The sequence below is a fragment of the Callithrix jacchus genome, chromosome 2 (genome assembly GCF_049354715.1).
Source record: "Callithrix jacchus isolate 240 chromosome 2, calJac240_pri, whole genome shotgun sequence".
Taxonomy (NCBI): Eukaryota; Metazoa; Chordata; class Mammalia; order Primates; family Cebidae; genus Callithrix; species Callithrix jacchus.
The window spans coordinates 101647517-101666475 of record NC_133503.1 but is presented as its reverse complement, the minus strand read 5'-3'; the positions used below and the strand labels follow the sequence as shown (position 1 = coordinate 101666475).

Below are 18959 nucleotides of genomic sequence, written 5' to 3'. Positions count from 1 at the left end.
GCTTCAGCAGAATGTCTATGGTTAGTTGTAGGGGAAGGAAGTCACATCACATGCTAGTTAGACATGGATTGGCTGTGCTACTTTCTAATATGTTTTATTTTTTGCTTCAGAATATCTTGTGAACATTTATCTTCATCATTAAATTAACTCCATGTTACAGTTTGGGTGTGATAGTTTTTTAGATTATTCTAGGAAGCACAAGTGAGGAAATGGTAAAAGTGAAACAAGCAAGGTAGAAAGTCAAAAAAGAATACATTATATAGTCTGTAACCACCATGGGCAACTGGGACTCAGGCCATCTCTGAGAAAATACAGGAAAAATTCCCTCAATTACAGGAGAGGAGGAAAGGATGGAGCATTTATTTCTCCACTCCCTTCCCCCATTGTTGGACGCTCAGGGGCTTAACTTTCCCACACTGTAGGTCATACCTGCTGGCCAAGACTACTTGCATTTGATGCTAGAAAGAGCTCACAGGCAATGAGAAGAAGCACTTGAGGTGAGCACCTCAGCATGCTAGAAGCTGTCTACAGTATGTGCAAGTGAACTCACTGGATTAGGGGGATATGGGCTGGGAAAGCAGCCATGCCTGCTGCATGTAGGATGACAGAAGTAATGGGAGAATAACTCAGAGAAAGGGAAATCATCAGACCCTTTATGTTTTAGAATTACAAACAGCTGGGCATGTGGTGGTGAACACCTGTAGTTCCAGCTATTCTGGAGGCTGATACAGGAAGAATGCTAGAGCCCAGGAGTTCAAAGGCAGCCTAGACAACACAGTAGTGAGACTGTCTCAAAGAAAGGAAGAAAGGGAGAAAGAAAAATACAGAGAGAAAGAGAGAGAGAGAAAGAAAGAAAGAAAGAAAATGCTGCTTGTCTTTTGGATTATTCTCTGCGGAGAAAAGGCAGACATGATTTTGATACAGTGAGAAGGCCTAACCCAGAAACCAATCCTACCCCAGCACTCCTAGCTTAATAGAAACCCTGGGATGTGTCTGTGTATGAGAAACGAAAGGAGCCAGCACAAAAGACTTCTCTCCAAGGAGCCCAAGGGTAGAAGAAATTTAGCTGATTGATTAGCTTTGAGGGAATGGATCATTCCCATTCAAAGGACAATGTGCCCTGGACAGGGATCTGTTTCAAGATTAATGAATTATATTAATTTTAAAAACCCTTTCATTTTAAATTAATTTTTAATTTAAAAAAATATTTTTTTTTTAGAAACAGGGTCTTGCTCTGTTGTCCAAGCACTGGAGTGCAGTGGTACAATCGTAGCTCACTGCAGTCTCCCAAACCTGGGCTCAAGTGATCCTCCTACCTCAGCCTCCCAAGTCATTGGGAATACAAATGCATGCTACCATGCCTTGCTAATTAAAAGAATTTTTTGTAGGTATGAGGGCTTGCTATGTTGCCCAGGCTGGTCTTGAATCCTGGCCTCAAGTGATCCTGCTGTTTCTATCTCCCAAAGCACTGAGATGACAAGCATGAGCTACAGCCCTTTTATTTTGAAATAATTTTACATAGAAAAGTTACAAAAACAATTTAAAAAATTTCCATATACCCTTCACACAGCTTCCGCTAATGTTAACATCCTACACAATATATAAGCACAAGTGAGAAAATGCTAAAAGTGAGACAGCCAAAGTAGAAAGTCAAAAAAGAATACATTATGGAGTCTGTAACTAACATGGGCAACTGGGACTCAGTTATATTATATACATAATAATTATATAATTATCAAAGCCAGGGAATTAACATTAGAACAATATTGACTAAACTGCAATCCTATTATAATTTTGTCATTTTCTCACTATTGTTCTTTTTCTAGTCTAGGATACATATTACAATTATTTGTAATGTTTCCTTCATCTCCTTTAATCTGTGACATTTCCTTTGTCTTTCATGACTTTGACACTTTTGAAGAGTTTGATAGGTCAGTATTTTCGTTTTTTTACAATGTCCCTCAGATAGGATTAGTCCAGTATTTCATTATGTATTACTTTGGTGTAATTACTTTGTATTACTTACATAATTACATAATTATGTAATTATGTATTAATTACATAATTAAATGTATTAATTAAATTACATAATTAAATGTATTAATTAAAAATGTATTAATTACATAATTACATTATGTATTACTTTGGTGTAAATACATTATGTATTACTTTGGCATTTTTGGCCAAAAAACAGAAATTATGCTCTTTTCAGTGAATCATATCAGGAGGTACATGATATTAATGTATCATATTACCACATTACCTTTTATCACCTGATTAACATGGTGTCTGGAGGGTTTTTCCATGTACACTTTCTATTTTTTCTATTTTCAATTAATAATAAATATATTGGAAGGGGAGTCTTTGAGCCTGTCTTATTTCTCATTATATTTTACTTGCTAATTTTAACACCCATTGATGATTCTTGCCTGTTTGCCTAAGGGGCTGTTTTTCAATAACCTGTTGGGTTGTACCAATTCCAAAGATGGGCTGATCATAATGCAGTTCTATTCCTGCATAGATGTGGAAGCTGGAGTATCCTTCTTCTGAACTTTGTGGGATTGTAATGAATAGGTCTGTGAGAGAATGGAGTTTCAAGAGGGAGATACTAAACTTTCTTTTAATAAAGCAGTTAGGGAACTGTATAATCAAATGAAACAAATAAGATACCATATTTACAGATGATTTTTGTGGAGTAGCTTATTCTAGTTACATTAATTTTTATCTGTAATACAGTGATCCCTTAGATGTGTAGACTGAGGTATATATGCTTCCATATTATGCAAATTCCCTTGTTTTTGTTCTGTCCTTCAATTTATACCAGATATTTCTATGTTGCCTTTCTGTTGTCTATTGTCTTTTTTTCTCCTACACTATGTTTATCCTTTTGTCTTTTCCCTCTGCATTGTGTAGAAATCCTAAATATGTCCGAATGTCATAAGTTCACTTTTTTGTAGGGTAAATTTTGCTCCAGATTAACTTGAAGTATCTTCTTCCTAAAATACTTACTTCCATCTATTCTATTTTATTTTATCCTCTTATTTTTTTTTCTGACATTGTTAAGCCATGTTTTATGATATTTTTTTCTTTTTTCTGGAGTAAACTTCTTCCAGTGTATGCTCTTGGGATGCTGATGTTCACTTTCCTTTTCCTTTTGCTAAACTTTTGCGTTGGTTCTATTATTTGCTTCTTTTATTCTCAACTTTATTATTTGCTTCTTTTATTGCCAACTTTGAATCAGAATAGTTTATTCAGAATTATTATTTGCCCAAAATACTATATATGAATTCTTACTGACTTTTCCTATTTCCCTGTACACTGAATTTTCACTTAGAGCTCAAGCTAGAAGACTACATATTGTTGGTTTGTTTTTTCTATCCAATTATGAAGCTATATGAGATGAGTGAAAAGACATCTATATCTATGGGCAACTGTATGCAGGAAAATTTATTTCTGTTGTCTTTTTTATTCATAATTCTGCTGAAATTCCTGAACCAGAAGCTAGCTGAGTTGAGCCAGTGATATAGTATTTTCTAACCAACTGGGAGGACATACTACCTTCAGTGTGTTTTGCTCTTCTCTTCAAGGTGAGTGAACCACACTGGTGAATAGTGACCATATTTTTTATCATTTGTGTGTGTATATGTGTGTGTTCACCTACATCCCTGAATTCATCTGCTTTTTCTTGCCACTCTCACTGAAGAACAAGTTAGTGGTCCCCAGGAATTATTCTCATCTCTCTCCCACTTTGTGGTGAGTCAAGGAGAAAACCTCTGTGGCTTGGTATCTCTTTTAACTCCTACCTTAGAATGTTGGCTAAGGATCCAAAGAATATATTCCATGTCTTTTTCGTAGTATGCTCCTGTCATCAGATGTGGTACTTCCAAACTGGGAGCACCAAAGAAGTTGTTGGGGTTTATGTGTGTGTGTTTTTTGTTTGTTTCTGACACAGGGTCTCACTCTGTCACTCAGTCTGGAGTGCAATGGCACAATCATGTTTCACTGCAGCCTTGACTTTCTGGGCTCAAGCAAACAATCTTTCCACCTTAGCCTCCTGAGTAGGTGGAACCACAGGTGTGCACCACCATGCCTGGACAATTAAAAAATTCTTTTTGTTGCGACAAGTTTTCTTATGATACTCAGGCTGAAAAAAAATGTTTTTTAATGTCTTGCTATATACCTTGACCTTTCCATAAAGGAAGCTCTTTTGACCTTGGTATTTACATTTACTTTGGTATAAATTGAATTATTCTTTATTGATGACTTGTGGAGCTTTTAGACAAGATTATACACATTCTTTTAGTTCACAGTTGATAGTAGTGTCATTATACTCTGTTTATTTTCAGATTAAAAAATATTTGGGAGGAATCTTCTGCAAAATCCTTATGTTTTCAGAAGAATCGATATACTTTTTTAACATAAAAAGCAGGTTTCAGCTTTCCTACAAATCAAACAAGATAAATCGAGTTGCCATTTTTTGTGCTCATGAAACTGAAAATATCCCTTGATTGATTTTCATTATATAGCCCATCTCTTATGACTTTTGTAATTATCTACATGTTTTACCTAAAAGCAGCTTTTGAAGTTCATGAAATATAAAAGTACACACTTAAAAGTTTTTGTTTTTAATAGAAACCTTAAAACACAAATGAAATATTTCTAAGAGCATAGTTGTATGTGATGAACTTATTGATCACCAGATGTCACTCTTGCTTCATGCTATATAAAGACAACTTTCAACCGGAAAATGAAAAAGAGATACTGCAATGCTGGTTTTTAAGTGGTGAAGCACTTTTATCAGCAGGGAACACTTATATCCCTTAATTAAGCAATAAGACATAAAAAGGCATTCATTTTCATAGTAGAAATGCAAAAAAACTTGATTGGCTTCAATTACCAAAGAAAGAGGTAATTCTTTGAAACCCCTACCTCTCACCAAAAGAGTGAAAGAATTATCCCATGGGGCTTAGCTGGCTGTTAATAACATACAAGCTTTATTAAATTGACATATGCAGTGGTTGTTTGATGGTTTTAATTGATGTTATTAAAATTATAATAAAAATTTAAAGTATCATTTTCTCTACTTCTTGGTAGAACTGACAAAGTTTAAGGTCAGTAAGAACAAACTAGAAATTATTATAAATGACTTTGAATTTTCCTACTGAAGAAAAAGAGAAGTTGTTAACTTTTTTGAAGGTCTTTCTTTCAATGATATATATGATTATATGATGATCAAATTTCATAAATACTATGTAAAAGTTATCTTAAGTATTTGTACTTGAAGCCAGACACAGTGGCTCTTACCTGTCATACCAGCACTTCAGGAAACCAAGGTGGATGGATCGATTGAGCCAAGGAGATCTTGAAAATCCAAAGTCTGGTTTTCAAATCCATGAAATGTGTTTCTAGGACACAGCACTATGCCACCAATGAACTTAAAAAAATTTGTAGAAGTTAAACTGCCATACATATATAGTACTTTAGCAATTTTAGGATGGTTTTATAAACTTGATTATAGATCAGAAAGCATAGGGACTGGTAGGGAAGGGAATTCAATTCACAGTTGAGAATACATGGATTCTATGCCAAAAATGGGGAATGAAAGACCATATACTTAACCAAATGCTGAATGCAGACTCCTTGCCTTCATCCCTTATTTGGCTTCCAAAACAGGGGCAGCCAGATGTTCACTCTCCAGTCAGAGTATTGGAGTACTCTTGGAAAAATGATCAGGCCAGAAGGGAATAGCTAACAATATCAACACCAGATCCTTCTCTTAAAATGGCTTATCCAGATAAACTTATACAGATGCCTAGAGTTGACAGACCTCAGTCACATGCCAAAAGCTTCTAGTTAACTTTTTAATTTCCCAATCTTAATCAGTCAAGGACATGCAGCCAAGTATTGCCAGGTATAGGAGGAAAGCTACCATAGAAAATTAGGACAAAAGCTTGCAGAAAACAGCAACTTGGAGGGAACAGAAACTATTCAGGTGATAAGGTTTGGCTGTGTCCTCACCCAAATCTCATCTTGAACTGTAACTCTCATAATTCCCACATGTTGTGGGAGGGTCCTACTGGGAGGTAATTGAATCATGGGGGCAGATTTTTCTCATGCCATTCTCGTGATGATCAATAAGTCTCACAAGATCTGATGGTTTTATAAAGGGGAGTTTCCCTGTACAAGCACTTTCACTTTGACAGCTGCCATCCATGTAAGATGTGTCATGCTCCTCCTTGCCTTCCGCCATGATTGTGAGGCCTCCCCAGTGATTTGGAAATGGAAGTTCATTAAACCTCTTTCTTTTGTAAATTGCCCACATTCTGGTATGTCCTTATGAACAGTGTGAAAATAGACTAATACAGTAAATGGGTACCGGTAGAGTAGGGCACTGCTGAAAAGGCATCTGAAAATGTAGAAGCTACTTTGGAACTGAGTAACAGACAGAGTTTGGAATAGTTTGGAGGGCTCAGAAGATGACAGGAAAAAGTGGGAAAGTTTGAAATTTCCTAGAGACTTGTTGGTAACTTTGACCAAAATGCTGATAATGATATAGACAATGAAATCCAGGATAAGGTGGTCTCAGATGGAGATAAGGAACTTGCTGGGAACTGGAGCAAAGGTGACTTTTGTTTTGTTTTAGCAAACAGACTGGTGGCATTTTGCCCCTGCTGTACAGATTTGTGGAACTTTGAACATGAGAGAGATGATTTAGGGTATCTGGCAGAAGAAATATCTAAGCAGCAAAGCGTTCAAGAGGTTACTTGGGTGCTGTTAAAGGCAGTCAGTCTTGAAAGAGAAACAAAGCATAAAAGTTCAGAAAATGTGTAGCCTGACAATGCAGTAGAAAAGAAAAACCCTTTGTCTGAGGAGAAATTCAAGCTGGCTGCAGAAACTTGCATAAGTAGTGAGAAGTTGAATGTTAATCCCCAAGATAATGGCTTACAGACTTTTGAAGCAAACTCTCTCCAGAGCATGTCAGAGACTTTTGAAGCAGCACATCCCATCACAGACCCAGAGTTTAGGAGGTAAAAATAGTTTCCTGGGCTGGGCCCAGAGTCCCTGTGCTGAGTGCAGTCTGGAGACTTGGTGCTCTGCTCCAGCCATGACTAAAAGGGACCAAGATACAGCTCAGGCTGTTGCTTCAGAGGGTGGAAGCCCCAAGCCTTGGCAGCTTCCACGTGGTATTGAGCCTGCAAGTAGGCAGGCTCAGAAGTCAAGAATTAAGGTTTGGGAACCTCCGCCTAGATTTCAGAGGATATATGGAAATTCCTGGATGCCCAGGCAGAAGTTTGCTGCAGGGCAGGGCCCTCATGGAGGACCTCTGCTAGGGCAGTGTGGAAGGTAAATGTGGGGTCAGAGCCACCACACAAAGTCCCTACTGGGGCACTGCCTAGGGGAGCTGTGAGAAGAGGGCCACTATCCTCCAGACCCCAGAATCATAGATCCACTGACAGCTTGCACCATGTGCCTGGAAAAGCCACAGACACTCAATTCCAGCCTGTGAAAGCAGCCAGGAGTGGGGCTATACCCTGCAAAGACACAGGGGTGGAGCTGTCCAAGTTGGTGGGAGCCCACCTCTTGCATCAGCATGACCTGGATGGGAGACCTGGAGTCAAAGAAGATCATTTTGGAGCTTTAAGATTTGACTGCCCCACTGGATTTCGGATTTGCATGGGCTCTGTGGCTCTTTTGTTTTGGCCAATTGCTCCCATTTGGAATGGCTGTATGTACCCAATGCCTGTACCCCCATTGTATCTAGGAAGTAACCAACGTGCTTTTGATTTTACAGGCCAATAGGCAGAAGGGACTTGCCTTGTCTCAGATAAACCTTTGGACTGTGGACTTTTGAGTTAATGCAGAAATGAGTTAAGACTTTCTGGGACTGTTGGGGAGGCATGGTTGGTTTTGAAATGTAAGGGCATGACATTTGGGAGGGACCAAGGGTGGAATGACATGGTTTGGTCCCCACCAAAATCTCATCTTGAATTGTAACTCACACAATTCCCACATGTGGTGGGAGGGACCATAATGAGGTCATTGAATCACGGGAGTGGATCTTTCCCCTGATAGTCTCATGATAGATACTGAATAAGTCTCATGAGATCTGATGGTTTTATAAAGGGAGTTTCCCTGCACAAGCTCTCTTCTTTTATCTGCCGCCATGTGAGATGTGCCTTTCACCTTCCGCCATGATTGTAAGGCTTCCCCAGCCACATGGAACTGTAAATTCATTAACTCTCTTTCTTTTGTTAAATTGAGGTCTTGGTCATGTCTTTATTAGCAGTCTGAAAATGGACTAATACACCAGGTAAAAGAAAATGTAAAACAAAACATTCTTTAAAATTTCCTCTGAGTAATAAAATGTTACAACTATTAAAGAAGAAGAGGATGCTAAACCAGTTTTTAAAATTATACCTTAAGTTCTGGGATACATGTGCAGATACATGCAGGATTGTTACATAGGTATACATGTGCCATGGTGGTTTGCTGCACTCATTAACTCATCATCTACGTTAGGTATATCTCCTAATGCTATTCCTCCCCTAGCTCCCCACTCCCCAACAGGCCCTATTGTGTGATGTTCTTCCTGTGTCCATGTGTTCTCATTTATAACTCCCAATTATGAGTAAGAACATGTGGTGTTTGGTTTTCTGTTTCTGTGTTAGTTTGCCGAGAATGATGGTTTCCAGTTTCATCCATGTCCCAGCATAGGACATGAATTCATTCTTTTTTATGCCTGCATAGTATTCCATGGTGTGTATGTGCCCCATTTTTTTTACTTAGTCTATCATTGATGGGCATTTTGGTTGGTTCCAAATCTTTGCTATTGTGAATAGTGCTGCAGTAACCATACATGTGCATGTGTCTATATAGTGGAATGATTTTTAATCCTTTGTGTATATACCCAGTAATAGGATTGCTGGGTCAAATGGTATTTCTGGTTCTAGATCCTTGAGGAATCACTACACTGTCTTCCACAAGGTTTGAATTAATTTACACTCCCACAAACAGCATAAAAGTGTCCCTATTTCTTCACATCCTCTCCAGCATCTGTTGTTGCCTGACTTTTTAATGATCACCATTCTAACTGGTGTGTGATGGTATCTCATTGTGGTTTTGATTTGCATTTCTCTAATGACTAGTGATGATGAGCTTTTTTTCATATGTTTGTTGGCTGCCTAAATGTCTTCTTTTGAGAAGTGTCTGTTTATATACTTTGCCCACTTGTTGATGGGGTTGTTTTTTTTCTTGTAAATTTGTTGAAGTTCCTTGTAGAATCTGGACAGTAGTCCTTTGTCAGATGATACATTGCAAAATAGAAAAAAATTTTTTCTATTCTGTAGGTTGCTTGTTCACTCTGGTGATAGTTTCCTTTGCTGTGCAGAAGCTCTTTCATTTAATTAGACCCCATTTGTCAGTTTTGGCTTTTGTGTTCGTTGCTTTTGGTGTTTTTGTCATGAAGTCTTTGCCCATGCCTATGTCCTGAATGGTATTGCCTAGGTTTTCTGCTAGGGTTTTTATGGTTTTAGGTCTTTTTTTTTTTTTTTTGAGATGGAGTTTCGTTCTTGTTACCCAGGCTGGAGTGCAATGGCTTGATCTTGGCTCACCACAACCTCCGCCTCCTGGGTTCAGGCAATTCTCCTGCCTCAGCCTCCTGAGTAGCTGGTATTACAGGCACGTACCAACATGTCCAGCTAATTTTTTGTATTTTTAGTAGAGATGTGGTTTCACTGTGTTAACCAGGATGGTCTCGATCTCTTGACCTCGTGATCCACCCACCTCGGCCTCCCAAAGTGCTGGGATTACAGGCGTACGCCACAGTGCCTGGCCTAGGTCTTCCATTTAAGTCTTTAATCCATCTTGAGTTAATTTTTGTATAATGTGTAAGGAAGGGGTTCAATTTCAGTTTTGTGCATATGGCTAGCCAGTTTTCCCAACACTATTTATTAAATAGGGAATTATTTCCCCATTGCTTGTTTTTGTCAGGTTTGTCAAAGATCACATGGTTGTAGATGTGGAGCATTATTTCTGAGGCCTCTGTTCTATTCCATTGTTGTGTATATCTGTTTTGGTACCAGTACCATGCTATATTTGTTACTGTAGCCTTGTAATATAGTTATAAGACAGATAACATGATACCTCCAGCTTTGTTCTTTTTGCTTAGAATTGTCTTGGCTATCTGGGCCCTTTTTTGGTTCCCTGTGAGATTTACAGTAGTTTTTTTTCTAATTCTGTGAAGAAAGGCAATGATAGTTTGATGAGAATAGCACTGAATTTATAAATTACTTTGGGCAATATGGTCATTTTCACAATATTGATTCTTCCTATCCATGAGCAAGGAATGTTTTTCCATTTGTTTTTGTCCACTCTTATTTCCTTTATCAGTAGTTTGTAGTTCTCCTTGAAAAGGTCCTTCACATCTCTTGTAAGTTGTATTCGTAGGTATTTTATTCTCTTAGTAGCAATTGTGAATGGGAGTTCACAAATGATTTGGTTCTCTGTGTATATTGGTGTATAAGAATGCTTGTGATTTTTGCACATTGATTTTGTATCCTGAGACTTTTCTGAAGTTGTTTATCGGCTTAAGAAGATTTTGAGCTGAGATCATGGGGTTTTCTAAATATACAATCATGTCATCTTCAAACAGAGGGAATTTGACTTCCTCTCTTTCTATTTGAATACCTTTATTTTTTTCTCTTGCCTGATTGCCCTGGCCAGGACTTCTAAGACTATGTCGAATAGGAGTGGTGAGAGAGGGCATCCTTGTCTTGTGCCAGTTTTCAAAGGGAATGCTTCTAGCTTTTGCCCATTCAGTATGTTATTGGCTGTGGGTTCGTCATAAATGGCTCTTATTATTTTGAGATACATTTCATGAATAGCAGTTTATTGAGAGCTTTTAGCATGAAGTGGTGTTGAATTTTTTTAAAGGTCTTTTCTGCATCTGTTGAGATAATCATGTAGTTTTTGTCATTGGTTCTGTTTATGTGATGGATTACATTTATTGATTTGTGTGTGTTGAACCAGGCTTGCATCTCAGGGATAAAGCCAACTTGATCATAATGCTGGATTCGGTTTGCCAGTATTTTATTGAGGATTTTTGCATCAATGTTCATGAGGGATATTGTCCTGAAATTTTCTTTTTTGTTATGTCTCTACCAGGCTTTGGTATCAGGATGATGCTGTCTTCATAAAATGAGTTAGGGAGGAGTCCCTCTTTTTCTATTGTTTGGAATAGTTTCAGAAGGAGTGGTACCAGCTCCTCTTTGTACCTCTGGATGCTAAACCATTTTTAAAGTCATAAAATGAAGTTTTAGAAGTTAAAAACACAGTAATAGGGAGAAAGAGACTCAATAGAATATTGGTAGATCAAATTGAGGAAATCCCCCACTAAGCAGAACAAAGATAAAAGATGGAAAATACGAATTTAAAAAAACACACAAGAAAATTAGAAAACTAGTCTAGGAAATTCAATGTCCAAATAATAGGAATTCCAGGAAGAGAGAACAGAGACACCTGATGGTGGGAAATATTGAAGAGGCCCAGGAAGTGTCCATCACAATGGATGAAAATAGACAAATAAACCTGGAATGCAATGAAAGGATTGGCTAAAGTCCTCATTGTGGTGCTCACTGTGGGTTGTCTGGTCAACAATCTGAGACTCAGCTTACCTCCTCCATTGAGCAGAGAGGATACATCCAGGTTTAGCTTCCCATGGGATCAATGACTTCTGCCCCCTGACAGAGGAGGTGCTATACCATCCCACAGACCCCCCAGATCTCCAGGTGTAACCTGCTAGGGTTCTCATGGAACTCCTATAAAGGCTGGCATTCATAAATCAGACTAGGTAGTCTCCTCCCCTTAAATCTAGATTGGCTTTAGAGACTTGCTTCACTCTAGAGAATGCAGTGGACATGATGTTCTGGGACTTCCAAGACTAAATCATAAGAAGCCTTGCAGCTTCCACCCAAGTCCTTTGGACCACTTGCTCTTAGAAATCAGTGGCCATGCTGGAAAGAAGTCCAAGTAGCCCTTTGGAGTGGAACTGAGGCTCCCTAAAAATTTCATTTGGGCTTCTAGATGATAGCTAGTACCAACTTACTGCCAAGTAAGTGAGGAAGTAAGTTGATCTGCTCAGCTGCAGTTGACCCACCCAAACTAAAACTGTATGTAGCAGAGGTAAACTATCTCTACCAAGTCCTGCTTAAATTACATGACTACAAGCAAAATAAATGATTGTACTGAATATTTTTTGAGTCTGTTAATATGGTAAATTGCATTTGTAGATTCTCTGATGTTGAATTCCTTGTGTTCTTGGAATAAACCCTTTTTAATCTAGATGTGGATACTGTACTTAGCATAACCATGGAAAAATAGATTTACCAAAGTAATAATGTAAATAAAATACATGAAAACTGTTACACATATTTCAGAAAATTTCAGACACATGGATAGAATATCATTATTAGTCCAGAAGTACTCCTAACTCGCAACATTGTAAACCAGTTTTCCTTATTTTGCATAATTGGATTTTTATTTAATTTAGAACACTTAATCCAAATGAGCTAATGTCTTATATTTTTCCGTTGTTTTGAAGGCAGCATTTGGTGTTCTGTTTTTCCATTTGTCTTTTTTATGATTCAACTTCGAGACTTGATTAATGACATTCCATTTAGAAAATAACCCAGGCTTCACTAATATGAAATAATCAGAAGAGGAATTCTCTCTCCCTCTCTCTCCTTCTCTCTGTCTTCCTTTCTACCTCCTATCTCTCCCTTTTCGTTTTCCCCTCCCCTTCCTTTCCCCTCTTTCCTCCCTGTCTTTGACTTATACTAATGAATGTTTTATTTTGTTAATGTAATCAACTGTTTATGTAAAAATGGAGAAACACAATGAGCCTTGAAGGGTTTCTGAAAATTAAAAATTAGAAAAAAATTAAAATAAGGCAATCAAGAGGCTTGATATTGTCAGTTTTAAACATTTATTAAGTGAAAAGGCCTTTCTCTGCTTTTCAGATACAATATTTAGGTGAGAACTTTCCACCCATCCCCCACTTCCCAACCCCTTACACCCACACACACCCACCCACGCACACACACACACATAGACACACGCTCACCTATAGCTATCCACCTCCTTTAAGGTGATACAGTTTTAAACAATTCTTCCAAGCATTTAAATGCAAATGGTGAACGCTCCCCTACAACCGTTACCTTAAGAAACTTCCTGGGGTAAAAAAGAGATGTAGAAGGCTTAGCAAATTCCCCTAGGTGTATTTTCATTTATAAGGTTTTTCATTTAAAGTTTCCTCTGAAAGATTGACTGCTTGGAAAAATTTACTGAAGTCCCAAACAGTGAGGGACCAGCATTTATCACCAGAAGTGACACAAGCAGAGTAGAGTTCCCAGCTGGGAAGCTGTCATTATGTAAATGTACCCGTGTGACAGCTCTCTGAGGAGGACAAATGACTGTCAGTGACTTCTTAATCAGCCTGTCTTTAGCAATAATAATCTAATCACTGGTCACCTAATTAAAAATGAAAGAAATTAGTGCCTTTTTCAAACACTGAGCTTCTAGAATCTCAGGTCACAGATTGTCATTTAGCAGAGAGCTGTCAGCTGTTTGCATGCCACATCCCAGAGAAGCAGACTTTTGTTAGTTGTCTCATGCTCATGTCCCTGATTTGATTACTCTTACTATCATTCAGTTAATACATTAATTTGCATTTCTTTGCTGTATGGGCCCTTGTGCATTTATTCTTTCATTCACCATTCCCACCACAAACATTTATTGCAGGCTTATTATATGCTAGGAGATATATCCTGGTAATATAAAGATGAATAGGACAATGTTCCAACATTTGAAGGCTGTCACTGTGGGAGAAACAGATAAAAAAATACTTGATTATGATACAATTTGATCAAGCTGTTATAGAGATAACAACTATACATATGTATTCCATATTATGGAAGATGAAAAATGGGGCCCATCGACTAGAATCAGCCCACAGAATTTGAGGTGCTTTCATTTTGAGCTTGTGTTCCTTAATTTGTCAAAGACTCTACCATATCCTATTCTGTTAAACTTAGTTTGCTTCATTTAATGTCTGTTATCTGCCTGGTCTTTGTTAAGCAATTGAGTTTGAGGTCCTCGTATAGAGATAAGTCTAACATCTCACCTACCGTGAGATGCTATGTTATGAACTGACTTTAAAAACTGTTCTTGTAGGCTAAGCATGGTGCTTCATGCCTGTAATCCCAACACTTTGGTAGGCTGAGGTGGGAGGATTGCAGGGCTCAAGAATATGAGACCAGCCTGGGAAACAGCAAGACCCGCATTTCTACTTAAAAAAAAAAAATTAGCTCTGTGTAGTGGTATATACCTGTAGTCCCAGCTACTCAGGAGGCTGACTTGGGAGGATCACATGAGCCTGGGAGGTCAAGGTTGCAAAGAGGTGTGATCAAGCCACTGCATTCCAGCCTAGGTGACAGAGAAATACTCTGTCACGCACACACACACACGCACACACTTCTTTAAAACTCATTTAAAAGAAAATTGTGTAATTGTATGTGGTGTGTTAAAATATTCTCACTCACACTCCTCTCAGCTGTGGGAAAAAAAAGTCTCACAAGCCATCTATGTTGTATAATAGGGAAATTAAGCGAAATTTAAACTTTGCTTATCGATAGTATCTCAGTTTATGTCCATTTAGTCTTTTGGGGACACTCAATTTATGTCCATTTAGTCTTTTGGGGTTTCATTTTCCATTGTTTTAGGTACCCATGGTTAACCACAGTCAGAAAATATTAAATGGAAACTTCCAGAAATAATTCATAAGTTTTAAATTGCATGCCATTCTGAGCAGTGATGAAATCTCATGCTGTCCCACTAGGGATGTGAATCATTCCTTCGTCCAGTGTAGCCATGCTATATGAGCTACCCACCCATTAGTTAATAACCCTCTTAGATATCAGATCAACTGTCATGGAATTACAGTGCTTGCATTCAAATAACCCCTATTTTACTTGTTAATGGCCCCAAATTGCAAGAGTAGCAATGATGGTAATTCAGATGTGCCACAGAGAAGGTATAAAGTGCTTCCTTTAAATAAAAAGGTGACAACTTAATAAAGAAAGAAAAAAATTGTATGCTGAGATTGCTAAAAGATACAGTAAGAATGAATCTTCTATCTGTGAAATCACAAAAAAGGAAAAAGAAATTCCTGTTAGTTTTGCTGTTGCAACTTAAACTGTAAAAGTTACAGCCCCAGTGCATAATAAGTGCTTAGTTCCAGTGGAAAAGGCATGGAATTTGTGAACAGAAGACATGAACAGAAAATGTGTTCCAATCAACAGCAATGTAGTTTGCACCAGAAAGCGTTGAACCTATATGGAGACTTAAGCAAGTGATCCTCTGAAATGAGTGACACCAAGCCATTTAGTGCAAATAAGAGGTGGTTACACAGATTTAGGAATACAGAAAGTCAGTAGGAGCCTAATACTCCATCACAATGCCTTTCACCGGACTTCATCTCATCGCATAGTCATTGTAACAGAGTAAAGTACAATAAGATATTCTAGGAGAGAAAGACCACATTCACATAATTTATTGCAATATATTATAATAATTGTTTTATTATTAGTTATTGTTGCTAATATCTTACTGCGCCTAATCTATAAACTTTATCACGCTATGTTTTTATAGGAAAAACAGTTTATATAGGCTTCAGTCCTATCTACAGTTTTAGGCATTAACTGGGGGTTGTGAAATGTATTCCCCTCAGATAAGGAGATACTACTGTATTAGTTTTCTATTCCTGTATAACAAATTAATACAAACTTGGAGGCTTAAAACAACACCCATTGATTAACTCACAGCTTCTCTAAGTCAGAAATCTGGGCATGGGCTCATGAGAAACAAGACTGAAATCAAAGTATCCACCAGCAGTGTTCTCATCTGCAGCTCAAGGTCGTCTTCCAAGCTCATTCACGTTGTTAGTTGTATTCAGTTCCTGTGGTTGTAGAACTGATATCTTCATGACCTTACTGGCTATTGGCCAAGGGTTACTCTCAGCTCCTAGAGCCCACTCTTGTCCTAGCCAAAGGATCCTCTCCCTAATGACATGTTACTTTACCAAAAGCCAGCACAAGAATCTCTCTAGTCTGGCAAGATGGGGTTGGATATAACATAATGTAATTAAGGAACTGACTATCACACAGTTCCTGCACATATTCAAGTGGAGGAGGTTATATGGGTTGTGTATATCAGAGGGCTATATTGGGATTCTGACCATCTTAGAATTCTGCCCACCATAGGGTATAGGGTCTTACATATCCTTTATGCCTATTTTTTTTGTCTGCTTGACTTATTTTAATCAGTAAAACCGTTCTGTTGATTTCAAATTAATCTACTTTTTTTTTTTTTTTTGAGACGGAGTCTCACTCTGTTGCCCAGGCTGGAGTGCAGTGGTAGATCTTGGCTCACTGTAACTTCTGCCTCCTGGGTTCAAGCAATTCTCCTGCCTCAGCCTCTTGAGTAGCTGGAACTACAGGCACCTGCCACCACATCCAGCTATTTTTTTTTTTTTTTTTTTTTTGTATTTTTAATGGAGATGGGGTTTCACAATTTTGGCCAAGCTGGTCTCGACTCCTGTCCTCAAGTGATCCACCTGCCTCAGCCTCCCAAAGTTCTGGGATTACAGGCCTGAGCCACTGCACCCAGCCTCTACTTCTTATAGTTGCATCATTTCCTTTTTTCTGCTTTATATATTTTGAGAACTTTTTATAATGCATACACAATTTAGAATTATATCTCCCTTTTAACTGTGAGAGTAACTTTTGTATTAAAATCTATTTTATTTGATATTAATATGGAGCTGAACTTTTACCTTGTTCGTATTTGTCATATATATTTTTAAAGTCTTTAATCACCCTATTCCTTCTATTTATGGTACATATTAGTTATATATTGCTGCTTAATATGATGCTCAAAAATTTTCTAGCTTATTACAGCAACAGTTTTATTTGCTCATGATTCTGTGGGTCAGCAATATAGATAGAATTGAGCCACATAGTTCTCCTACAGGTCTTGCGTGGGATTGCTCAGGTGGTTACAAGTCATTTGGTAATTTCAGTGTAGTTAGATGGTTCAAGATGTTCTTCTAGGTCTGGTGGTTGGTGTCAGCTGTTGACTGAGTTATTTTCTCTGTTTAGTATCTTATTCTTGAGGAAGATGCCTGGACTTCTTCCTGTGGTGTTGGCATGTGAAGACAGAGAATAGAAGCTATGAGACCTTTTGAGGACTGGGCTTGGAAATCTCACAGGTTACTTTTCTAGTATCTCCTCTCCACTGTTTACTTAGTCATGGGCTGGGAGCAAGGGGGAAGTGTGTGGCCTCCATGTGAAGCTTGTGGAGATATATCAGTCAATAATGTTTCTCACAGTAAGTACTTTGAAAGGAGGTCTGAGTGCTGCTTCTCCAGGGCACCACATAGATATAGTTGAATACAATAATTAAAAACATTTTTTACTTTTGCTATTGGTGAAAAACTAATAGCAAAACCTTATTATTGACTTCTATTTGTGTTTTCAGTGCTGTGTTTTCCCTTCACGTGAATCATATGAAGGATTCAAAACATTAAAAAATAAAGAGATAACTATTGAGTAGTTATAATAAATTCACCTTTTAAAAACCAATTGCCATAACCAATGGTCAATTAACTCACATAGACAAAAATAAATTTGTTACCTGTTTTTTTTAATTCAAGTATACTTTTCTTCTAAACAACTAGCTATAAATGGCTACCATTAAAACAATGTAATTATGTAGTAAAGACTTTAAAAGATATAAAACAATTAGCTTCTGCTTATCAACTCTGTTTCTCAGCTTGAGTATAGTCTTCAGAGTAATATTCATCCTGATTCTCTCCTTTCTGCAGTGCAGGCCGTTGACTCTTAATATTTGTCTTTTCTTCTTCAATTTTTAGCTGAGTATATGTTAGGTAGGAATGAAAACTAGTTTTAGTTATAGAACTAAATTATTTAAAATGGGATATTGATAAAGTGACGTATGGAACCTCCAAGAAGTGTCTTTAAAGAGAAGGTTAATGTTCATCTTGTGTTCCTTTTCCCCCTCTGTTGGCTAGAATACTGTAGACAAGAGAAATAGAACTGAAGCTTCCATCTGGGGTCACCAAGCAATGGCTGCCTAATGAGGTTAATGGAACAGTAAGATAAAAATAAAGTCCACTGTTATCTGTTCACTCTAGATCATAAGAGAACAATAACATTCTAAAATGTTAACATTCAAAAAATAAGCCACTGTTATTTTAGGTTTTCTGTCATTAGCTGACAAAACTAATTCTAAACATCTCCTTTCTGTTTGTTTTTGCTCACGATTTTATCTCCAGGGATAAAATCTGAAGGGAACAGAACTATGAGACTCAGCCATCTAGCAGGATAAATATGATTCATCTTTCCCAGCCTGAGGAAGGAGATATAAAAACATGGGTCAAAATTAGGGACAAAACTGTCTTTGACACAAAACATACATGCATTAAATATTTGTTAAATAAATGTATGAATATTGGAGATGGCTGCCATATTTTTAACCCAAATCTTCTTCTAGAAAATCCCTTCTTCCTTTATCAGTTAGCCAGCCCCTACTAATCTCCCAAGATCCAGCTCAAATGTGACTTTCTCTCAAGCTTTCCTAGCCTCCTTTCCTCCCTTGCATGTACCTTTGCTGTTGTCTCATCATGTTGAAACATCAGAACAATGACCATGATTTTTCTTCTGTGTCCTTAATACCCAATTTGGTGTCTGAAACAATGGAGGATAATCAAGGAAGAAATTCTCCTAAACATAAAAATTCACATAAGACTTTCCTCAAAAGATTTACTTTCTTTGAAATTTAGGAACAAGTTTTCTCCAAAGAAATAAAACTACTAGGGTATATAT

General features: G+C 37.6%; 1 protein-coding gene across 16 annotated transcripts in view; it reads left to right on the top strand.

Moving 5' to 3' along the window:
• The window catches only part of LOC128931339 (uncharacterized), a 241011-nt gene that overhangs the window by 39324 nt on the left and 182728 nt on the right, over positions 1–18959 (top strand). For 6 of the 16 annotated variants that reach the window (XM_078365072.1, XM_078365074.1, XM_078365073.1 and 3 more), the window contains one exon: positions 17214–17323. The exons of 9 other annotated variants lie outside the window; for them this stretch is intronic. In XM_078365072.1, coding sequence (XP_078221198.1) covers positions 17286–17323 — 38 coding nt within the window. In that variant the 5' untranslated portion in view covers positions 17214–17285. Of the gene's footprint in view, positions 1–2095; positions 3588–17213; positions 17324–18959 lie in introns of those variants that run through there. One more of the 16 variants, XM_078365083.1, reaches the window with a different exon arrangement.